Source organism: Chlorella variabilis (genome assembly GCF_000147415.1).
Source record: "Chlorella variabilis unplaced genomic scaffold CHLNCscaffold_36, whole genome shotgun sequence".
Classification (NCBI taxonomy): domain Eukaryota; kingdom Viridiplantae; phylum Chlorophyta; class Trebouxiophyceae; order Chlorellales; family Chlorellaceae; genus Chlorella; species Chlorella variabilis.
The window spans coordinates 223,058-233,046 of NW_005435052.1; the positions used below are offsets into that span (position 1 = coordinate 223,058).

At 73.4% G+C, this 9,989-nt stretch overlaps 2 protein-coding genes across 2 annotated transcripts in view; one reads left to right on the forward strand and one right to left on the reverse strand.

Annotated features, from left to right (window-relative positions):
- Nucleotides 1–2,471: 2,471 nt before the first annotated feature.
- CHLNCDRAFT_141637 (hypothetical protein) lies at nucleotides 2,472–9,821 on the forward strand (the record flags this gene model as incomplete). The annotated part of the gene is made up of 11 exons (XM_005842991.1): nucleotides 2,472–2,504; nucleotides 2,646–2,733; nucleotides 2,905–3,221; nucleotides 3,456–3,559; nucleotides 3,916–3,999; nucleotides 4,261–4,849; nucleotides 5,096–8,329; nucleotides 8,629–8,673; nucleotides 9,051–9,091; nucleotides 9,333–9,420; nucleotides 9,660–9,821. 11 exons carry the CDS (start codon nucleotides 2,472–2,474, stop codon nucleotides 9,819–9,821), a joined length of 4,785 nt encoding a protein of 1,594 aa, XP_005843053.1.
- The window catches only part of CHLNCDRAFT_55443 (hypothetical protein), a gene marked incomplete at both ends in the record, with an annotated part of 4,077 nt that continues 3,752 nt past the window's right edge, over nucleotides 9,665–9,989 (reverse strand). The window contains one exon of the mRNA XM_005843026.1: nucleotides 9,665–9,796. Coding sequence (XP_005843088.1) covers nucleotides 9,665–9,796 — 132 coding nt within the window. The remainder of the gene's footprint in view (nucleotides 9,797–9,989) is intronic.

The window sequence follows — 9,989 nt, forward strand, 5'->3', positions numbered from 1 at the left end:
GTGGGGGTGCCCGTGGGTGGGGGCGGTTTCTGGGTGGGTGGGTGGGGGTGCCTGGGCTGTTTAGAGGCTGGGGCGGTGGCGGTGGCGGTGGCGGTGGTGGGTGCCTGGGGTGGTGGCGGGGACGGTGGTCGGGGCAGTGCCGGGGGTAGGGTCTGCGCCTGGGGTTGTGGAGCGGGATGCGGGATGCTGAGAGGCGGCGGCGTGCAGCCAGCGTGCCAGCCGTCTGCTTGCCCAGGCTCCTGCCCAGCCATCTGCCTGCGCGTGCCTGCCTGACCCTGCGTGCTTCCCTCCCCTCCCCTGCCCGCCCCCCTCCTCGCAGACCTGGCCAACTGGGGCAAGGTGCAGCTGGCGGGCAACGTGGGCATGTGCGGCGTGCTGGCGCTGAGCGGGCACAAGGCGCTGGCGCGGCTGCGCCCGCTGGCGCTGCTGCCGGGGGCCACGGTGCGCCGCCGCCGCCGCTCGTGTGCCTGCTGCTGCCGCCTGTGTGCCTGCGTGCCTGCTGCTGCCGGGGGGTGTGGGGGCGCGCATGCCGTAGCCGGCAGGCAGGCACGGGGCACACAGGCTTGCTGTGTTCTGTTGTGCTGCGCTGCTCGGCTGCCGTTGCTTGCATCGAGGTGTGCGTCGTCTGCTGTGGAGACCCCTCTCCTCTGTCACATCACTGCCGCATCTATCCTCCCAACCCTCCTCCTACTACTCACCCCCACCCACCTGACCCGCACCCCCCGCCACTCTGTATTGTGCCCTCCCCGCAGGCGCGGCTGCAGCCCATGGGCAAGGTGCTGATGGCGCCCGTGCGGCAGGCGCTTGCTGGGCCCGTGCGGCGAGCGCTGGTGCACAAGCCGGTGGTGGTGGGCACCACCGCGGCGGTGGCCACCCTGGCGGCCTCCACGGCGCAGGCGCCGGCGCTGCGGGAGACGGTGACTGTGGGGGCGCGCGTGGCGGCCAGCGTGCGTACGGCGGCGCAGGCCACACTGGCGGCGGCTGGTACCGCGGTGTACCGCGCCGGCGCCGCCACCACGCGCACCACCAGCCAGGCGGCAGTGATTGCGGGCAGCCTGGCGGGCGCGGCCACCCGCGGCGCCGCGGGCCTGATGGCGGGCCGGCCGCAGTCGGCGGTGGAGGGCGCGCCCGGCGGCGGCGGGCTGTGGGGCCGCGGTGCCGCGCCGGCCAGCCCGCCGCGCGCCTCGCTGCCCACCCTGCGCGGCCTGGACCGCTCGCAGCGCCTGGCCCTCGCTGTCACCTCGGCGGCGCGCCGCTAGCGTGGCCCCCGCGGCTGCAATGCGGCGCGGGCAGCAGCAGCAGCAGCAGCAGCAGCAGCAGCGCTGCGCTGCCCCCTTGCAGTGTCGCTACAGGCATACGACCCGCCCGCCTGTCCCTCCTTTCAGCAGCTTTGGGGGCGCACCACGCATGCACACCGCGTACCCCGAAGCACACCGGGGGCAGGCGGGCGCACCTCTAGGATTAGGCAGCCAGGCGGCCTGTGCTGGTCGGGGCGCCGCCTCGCGCACCCCTCCTGCACACCGCCCTATCTTTCTTTGTACGCACGCAGTGTCTACCCTCTGGAACCCCAATGCTCCGATTATTCCCCACCTTGTCTAGTCCCGTAGCGTCGAAAACGAACTCGTGGCCTGCCCACCCCGACCATGCAACTTGTGCATGCACCGGGGGGGCTGCCGCCGTCTGCACTGACATACTCTACCCCTGTCTCCTTGCTCCCACTGCCTCCTTTCCCTGCCCCTGCCACCACTTGAGCTCGTGCCCTGAATATGCTTCGCCGTGACCCGGCTCTCCTCGCTCCGGCCCTTTCCTCCGGCCCGTTTCAAAAAGCGCCGCCCCGCTGCGTGCCGCCACCCTAGCCGGGTGCGGCAACCAGCCGGCCCTTGCCTTTTCCTCGCCCACATGCCGTTTTCCATCGCCACTCAGCCTCCCCTGGCGCCCCCCGTGCTGCACAAGCATGGCGCTGTGCCGGCCGGCTCCCCTGTACCAAGCAAACCTTCATTCCTCCATTCTTGTGAGCTGGCCACCGCCTGCCTCCCAGCCGCATTTGGAGACTGCCTCCCTGCTGGCTTTGGTGGCCGTACCGACGCACCCTTGATGCGGCGCAAGCGGGCAGAGGGCAACCCCAGAAGCGGCGGGGCCTCTGCCGCGGCTGCGCAGCCCGACGCACCGTTTTGACCTTTGATTCCGGCGCCGTGCCGTGTTTGTTTTGACGCACTTGATTTGGACCCGATGCTGCCGCACTGGCTGTAAGCACCTCGCCTACACTTGAGCCACAGATAACAACAGCAGGGTGTCGGGGCGGGCGGCGGCCAGCACAGCGCTCGCAGCGTGATGCCATAGTGGGGGCTAGGGCGGCGCGGCGCCGCGCGCCTCCATTCTCGCTTCGGGCTGTCCACATCTCCCGCCGGCAGGGTGCACTGGCAGCCACAAGGAGCAGCCGTGGGCTCTTTGATCACTCCCAGTTTTCAGGGATGGCGGAGGAGGCGGGCCGCGGGGCCCTAGAGGTGCGCGGGTGCCCGAGACGAGGCCGGGGACGGCCTAGGGGGCCCGTCGGGCGGAGCCCTCCCGCTGTGTGCCGCGCCGCCGGGCTCTCTTGCTCGCCGCCGCTGGCGCCCCACCAGCCCGCCCCTGTTTGCTGCCAGCAGGGCCTGACTTTCTTCGTCAAGATGGACCACCGGCTGGAGGAGGACCCTGAGCAGGAGGACGCCACGCTGGCTGTGCAGGAGATCGTGGGTGGGTGGCGCCTCCTCTGGCCCCGCCTGCCTGGCGCACACACTGCTTGCCGCTTGCCGCCTGCGTGCTTGTGGCGCTGGGGCCTGCACCATAACGCCGCACCTCATCCCCTCCCTTCTGAGCCGAGCTCGCCGCTGGCCCCACCCCGCACGCTGCGCACGCTGCCCGCAGCCCGGCACGGCGGCAGCGTGGTGGGCGACATGGCGGCCGCAGACTACTGCCTGCTGCAGCACCGCAAGCAGCCTGAGCACGTGCTGGCTGCCGGCATGCTGAAGAAGGCAGTGAACCTGGTGTGGCTGCTCTCCAGCATCGCGCACGGCCGCCCCGCGCCGTACGCGCCGCCCGGCGGCGACGCCAACCGCCACAGCCCCTTCCCGTTGGCCGCCCTCACCACGCCCTCCTCCCACCGCTGCTGCCTGTCGGGCTTTGACGCCCGCGGCGCCGAGCGAGGGATCATGGCCCTGCTGCTGCGCTGCACAGGCGCCGAGGTGGGTGCAGCTGGCGGGCGGGCCAGTGGCGGCGGTGGGTGGCAGGGTGGTGGCTGTGGGTGCGTGCCGCTGACGGAAAGTAGAAGCGCTGCCGCTCACTGCCGTCACTGGTGGTTCGGGGCGAGCCCTAGGGAAGCACACCCAGCCAGCCGCCCACGCCTCCCATACGCTGCTGCCGGCCCCGCCGCTCACCCCGCTGCCCCCCTGCCTCCCCCTGCCTCCCCATGCCGCCAGTTCTCCAAGAGCCTCAACATGAGCGGCAGCACCCGCATCGTGCTAGTCACCCCAGACACGGTCGAGCCGTCGAGGAAGGCAAAGGCGGCCAGGGATTTGGGCAAGTGAGTTGAGGGAGGGGCAGGCTGGCTTGTTTGGGGCGCGGGGCGGAGCAGGCTGGGTTGTTTGGGGCGCGGGGCGGAGCAGGCCGGGTTGTTTGGGGGAGAGGCAGCACCGCAAGCAGCCAGCAGGGGATGGCTGGGCAGGGGTGGCGCACCCGCGCACGAGGCGCACAAAGCGCAACGCGCAAGCCGCCGCGCCCGGTGCCCCGCTCTGCCCGACGGCATACCTGCCGCCTCCCGGCCCGCCGCAGCCGAGGCTGCGGCGCGGGCCCCGGCCGCGCTTGTCCCTGTCCTGCCCTTGTTGCGCTCGCCGTCCGCAGCCTGCCTGACCGCCGCTGCGGGCGTGGCTGTGGGTGCAGGAAGCAGCCCGGCAGGGCGCAGATCGTCAACGGGCTGTGGCTGATGGACAGCCTAGTGAAGGGGCGCATGCTGCCGCCAGGCGAGTGGCGGGGACCTCGGGAGGCTGGCGGCAGGCCGCAGGCTGGCAGGCCTGAGGCTGCGCAAGCGCATGGCACTTGCTGTGTACATAAAGCATGCCGCGCCCGGCGCCAGGCGTGCGCCGCGGCTGCGCCTCGCGCCAGCGCCCTCCCCGAGCCAAGGAACCCTCCCCGAGCCTTCCCTGGCTCTTGCTCCCTCCCGCCAGCGCCCAGCCCCAGCCTGAGCCTGTGCCTGTGCCTTGCTCCCTGGCCCTGCCCCTTGCCGAGTGCAGAGGAGTACCAGGGGGCCGGCAGCATCACGCAGCTGCTTGCGGCAGAGGCGCAGGGCGGGGAGGAGGAGGGGGCGGGCGCGGCGGGCCTGCAGGTGACCGATTCTGAAGAGGAGCAGCAGCAGCAGCAGCAGCAGCCCGCATCTGCAGCGGCAGGGCCTGCGGCAGCAGCTGCAGCGGCAGGGGCTGCGGCAGCAGCTCCCGCGCCCCGGCCGGCAGCGCCTGCGCCGGCGGCGGCGCCGAGCGGCAGCCAAGCGGCCGGCCGCCGCTCCTCCGCCGCCTCTGCGGCCGCCGGGCATCCGCTGTCACTGGTGGTGAGCGACAGCGGCACCGGGGGCGGTGTGGCGAGGCACGTCGCTGGGAACAGCGTGGAGCAGCTGCCTGCGGTTGCAGAGGAGGCGGAAGAGGAGGAGGTGCAGGCGGCGGCGGCGACAGGGGCTCAGCAGGAGGCGGCGGCGGCGGACAAGGGGCAGGGTGGGGCAGAGGGCCCCCAGCAGGAGAACCGCCCTCCGCCGCTGGTCGCGCCGCAGCCCAGCGCCAGCAGCGGCAGCGGCGCGCCTCTCATGGAGCGCGCTCGCTTTGCGGGGGTGAGCAGGCTGCCTGTGGGGCTGCGGGGCTGCCGGCGCCGCCGCCTGCTGCCCTGCCTGCTCCCGCCAGCACACCTGCTGCGCGCCTGCTGCCTGCGACAGGAGGAGGCTTGCGGGAGGAAAGGCAGCGCAGCAGCGCGCTCCGGCTCTGCTCTGCCCTGCCCTGCTCTGCTCTGCGGCCCTCCCCCCTCCCAGCTCGCTGACCGCCTGCCACGTACCGCCGGTACCGCACCACCTGTACCGCAGCCCACCCAGGCCATGCTCAACCTCCGAGGCATCATTGCTGACCTGGCAACAGAGGAGCAGCTGTATGTCCCTGCCGGTCACCCCCAGGAGCAGCAGGCGGCTGCAGAGGAGGAGGAGGAGGAGGAGGGCGGGGGCCGGGCCGCTGCCGCGGCAGCGGCGGCTGCCGCTGCGGCTGGTGGGAGCGCTGGCGGGGAGCCTCGGCAGCAGCAGCAGCGGCAGCAGCAGCAGCCTCAGCAGCAGCCTGGGCAGCAGGAGGCGGAGGAGGGGACGACAGACTATCTCTCGGCAGATGGCGGCGGGCCGGGCACCTCTGCTTACCTAACGGCCCACTCGCCGCCGCGCCCGGCGCCAGACCTCCCCCGCACCGCGGCGGCAGAGGGGGCCGGGGAGGTGCAGCCGCACGCCGGCGGCGACGGCGGCGACGGCGCGCCAGCAGCAACTGCTGCTGCGGCAGCGGCGGCGGCTGCGGTGGCGCCGCCGCTCTCTCCCCTGGCCTCGCCGGCTGGCTCTGGGGGCAGCGGGGATGAGACTCCAAGCCCCAGTGAACTGGGCATGCTGGCTTCTGGCTGTCTGGCGGCAGATGAGGATGACGCAGGCACCCCGGCGGCGGGTGCCCCCCGCTCGGCCGGCGCTGCCGCCGCCAGCCCCGCGGCGCCCGCTGCTGCGGCGGTGGCAGAGCTGGCGGCTGTGGCGGAGCTGCAGGCCACAGAGCCGGCTGGCGGTGCTGAGGAGGCAGAGGCTTGGGTGCTAGAGGCGGCGGCGGCAGAGGATGTGGGCGTGGCGGCGGTGGAGGAGGCGGTGGCGGCGGAGGAGGGTTCGGAGACGGAGGCTGAGGAAAGCCCGCCGCGGCAGCAGTGGGTGCTGCGCATCGGCGCAGAGCAGCAGGAGGCGGGTGCCGCTGCGGCCCCGGCGGCGGCGGCGGCGGCGCCAGAGGCTGTCCCTGCTGCCGCGGCTGTGCAGGTGCCGGCCGCTGCCTCGGCCGGCGCAGCCGCAGGCCTGCCCGCGGGGCCGCCGCAGCAGCAGCAGGCGCCGAGGCGCAGCGTCACTTCGGAGCTGGGCGGGGAGGGAGACGAGGAGGCACGGGCGGAGGAAGAGGGCGCGGTCAACTCCAGCGACGAGGACGGCGGCAGCGCGGTGTTTGAGGATGCTCCAGAGGAGCTGCCCCCGCCTGCACAGCCGGCAGCAGCAGCAGCACCGGCAGCAGGCGCAGCAGAGGCAGCTGAGGCGGAGCCTGCAGCGCAGCCTGCTGCACAGCCCGCCGCCGAGCCAGCCGCGGAGCCCGCCGCTGCAGCGGCGGCGGCGGCGCCAGCAGCGCCCGCAGAGCGGGACGTCAGCCCGCCCGTGCCTGCCAATGCCGCCGCTGCCGCGGCTGCGCGGGAGCGCCGCGGCGCCGCCACTCGCTCTCGCTCCCGCTCAGCCTCTGCCAGCGCGGGTGGCGGCGGCAGTCGCAAGCGTAAGCAGGCGGCGCCGGCCAGGGCAGAGTTCAGCCAATACCTTCCTGAGGCGGATGGGCAGCAGAAGCGCTCGCTGACGCGCATGGCTCGTAAGGACGCCGCAGCAGCCGCAGCAGCCGCAGCAGCAGCAGCCTCACCGGCAGCTGCCATGTCGCCGGCAGCGGCCGCGTCGCCGGCGGCGCCCACGCCTGCCCCGCCCTCGGCCGCGGTGGCGGCAGCTGCTGCGGCGGCTGCGGCGGCCACCAGCGCTCGCAAGGCGGCGCTGGCCTGTACCGGGCGTACCGCCTACGGCGTGGAAACGATGCCGCTGCTGCGGCGCAAGGGCAGCCGGGCGCCACCCGCGGCGGCGGCGGCGGTGGCGCTGGCGGCCAGGCAGGCGGCGGCTGCGGCTGCTGTGCCTGCTGTGCCTGCTGGGCCAGGTGATGTGGAGACGGGAGGTGCAGGGGCTGGCGAGGAGGCGGCAGCCGCTGCGGCAATCCCTGCTGCTGCTGCCGCTGTGGCGCCTGCGCCTGCCGCTGCTGGGCGCCGCCGCGGCAGGCCTCCCTCCAAGCCCAAGCCCACAGCCGCAGCAGCTGAGCGGGAGACTGCGCCGCAGCCACAGCCTGAGGCGGAGGCAGAGGCAGAGGCCGCTCCCAAGCAGCGGCAGCCGAAAGTGCAGCAAGAGGAGGCAGCGGCAGCGCGCCACCGGGGCCGGCCCCCTAGCAAGCGCAGGGCTGGCGAGGGGGAGGCTGCGGAGCAGCCGGCAGCGGCGGGCGGCGAGGAGCGGCGGCAGGAGGAGGAGGAGGAGGAGGCGCCGCCGCCGCGCAAGCGTGGCCACCCCCCCGGCAATCGCAAGGCTGTCGCGGCGCCGGAAGAGGCTGCTGCTGCGCAGGAGCAGCAGGAGCAGCAGCAGGCGGCGGGCGCCGGCGCCCAGCCTGGCAGCGCCGGCAGGCGTGCCGCCGCTCGGGACCGGCGCCGGTCGGCAGCGGCAGCCAAGCAGGCGGCAGGGGCGGGGCTGGAGCTGGGGAAGGGCGCTGCTGCTGCTGCTGAGGAGGAGGAGGAGGGGCCGCAGCAGGCGCCAGCCGCTCCAGGCCGCCGTGGCCGCCGTTCTGCTGCCTCCCCGGCGGCAGCAGCAGCAGCGGCTGCAGCAGCAGATGCGGCCGCTTCTGCCGCCGAGCAGCCTGCATCAGGCGGCGGCAGGGCAGGCAGGCGCTCGTCTGTGCGAGCTCAGCCGGCCAGGCAGCAGCAGGAGCAGGAAGAGGCTGAGGGCGAGGCCGCTGCCGGTACGCGCTCGCCTGCCCCGGCCGCGGCGGCGGCGGGCAAGGGCGGCGGCGGCGGCCGGGCCAGCGGGCGCAAGCGCAAGACCAGCGCCGCGGCGGTGGCAGTGGAGGCTGAGGCGGAGGCGGAGGCGGAGGAGGCGGAGGAGGCGGAGGAGGCAGCAGGCGGCGGCGCCAAGCGCCGGCGCACAGCGGGCGGCGGCAGGGCCTCTGCTGCCGCCGCCGCAGCCACCAGCAGAAACACGCCGGGCGGCAGGGCGGCGGCTGCGGCCGCTGTCAAGCCAGCACCCAAGCTGGTAGGCGCCAAGTCAGCAGGCAAGGGCACGGCAGGCGAGGCCCCAGCCGGCTGCCGCACAAGTCGTCAGTCGGCGCCACCGGCCGCAGTCGGCAAGGCGGGGCCTGCGGCCGCGGCCGCAGCTGACGCTGCTGCGGCGCCTGGGAGCGGGGGCAAGGTGTGTGTGGCGCTCAGCGGCATGCACAGCGAGCAGCAGGCGGAGATAGCTACCAAGCTGCGCAAGCTCAAGGTACGCCCCTGGGCGGGAGGGTGAGCGAGCAGTGCTCTGCGTGCATCGCCGCTGCCTGCTGCTGCTGCTGCTGCTGCTGCTGCTGCTGCTGCTGCTGCTGCTGCTGCTCGCCTGGCGAAGCCTGCCTGCGGGCCGGCCTGCTCCCCCGCATGCCTGCCCCCACCCGTCCCGCCTTCCGGCCCGTTCCTGGCCGCCCACATGCCCGCACCTTGCTCCCATTCCCCACTCCCACCCCACTGCTGCACCCTCCCCTGCGCCACTCCCCTTGCCCTGCCCGCCTGCCGCACCCCCGCCAGCAGGTCAAGTGCATCACCGGCAACCAGCGCCACGACTGGACGTCTGAGGTGCGAGGGCAGGGGCCAGGGGGGTCAGGCCCCCCCAAACCCTGCCTGCCTGCCTGCCTGCCTCGCCCCGTCCCTGCGCTCCTTCCTCTGCCTCTCCCGGGCACACACACCGCCGCAGCGCTGCGTGCCACCGGCACGGCGCTGCACCCCTCGCCCCACACGCCTCTTCCCTATCCCCCCGCCGGCCCTCAGCCGCCGCTCCGCACCCACTCGCACCGTCTCAACCAGCCCAATGACTGACTGACTGGCTGACTGACTGACTTTTACACCCGTTATAGCAAGTGATTGAAACCTTTATAGCAATGATTGAAATGATTGCACCCCTCTTCACACACACACACACACACACACACACACCTCTTTCCTCCTCACCGCAGGTCACTCACGTGGTGTCGGCGGCGCCGCGCCGCAACCAGAAGTGAGCCTGACCTCCCTGCCTGCCGGCAGCTCGCGCCCTCTTGCCAGAACCGATCCCAGCGCAGCAACCCCAGCAGCCTGTGTGCCCTCAGATCCAGTTTCGAGCTTGTCTCGGCCCGGCGGTGCTAGCCCTGCAGCGCTGCCGGCCCTCCGCCCCGCACCTGCCCGGCTGGCCGGCGAGCTCTGAGCCTGCCCTCCGCTGCAGATACATGCGCCGATCAATAGTTTGCCCTCTGCTGCAGGTGCCTGGCGGTGATGGCGGCGGGCGGATGGCTGGTGGGCACCGGCTGGGTGGATGCCTGCCAGGCGGCGGGGCGACTGGTAGCGGAGGTGGGCCTCGCAGTGCAGGGTGCTGGGGGCACGGTACCGCCGGTACTGCCCGGCTCCTGCATCGGCGCTTGCCCCTGCCGCCGCCCCTGCCGCTGCCCACTCCTCCTTCCCGCCCTGGCTGCCCTTTCTTTCGACACTCCCACCTCTCACACCTCTACCTTGCACCTCCCTGCCGCACCACCGTTCCCACCTTCTTTCTTCTTTCTTCCTCCCACCCTGCCCTGCACCCCTCCCCCCAGGAGCCTCACGAGCTGCTGATCGGCGCGGCGGAGGTGGAGGCGGGGGCGGCGCCCCACTGGCGCGTGCGCGCGCGGCGCACGGGGCGGCGCGCATTTGAGGGCCTGCGCGTGGCGGTGGCGCCCGCGCTGGGGCAGCCCTTCAGGCGGGAGGACATCGTGTGAGCTTCGGGTGGTGCGGTTTGTGGGGTTGAGATGCGTTCGGCGTGGGTCCCTCTTCCCCCGGGGGGAGGGGGTCCAGTTGTGGTGATGTGCTTGGTAGTGTGCCTGGGTGTGGTGCAGTGTGCATGGGCTTGTGTCTCCATGTGCCCCAGGCCCCAAGCATACAACAAC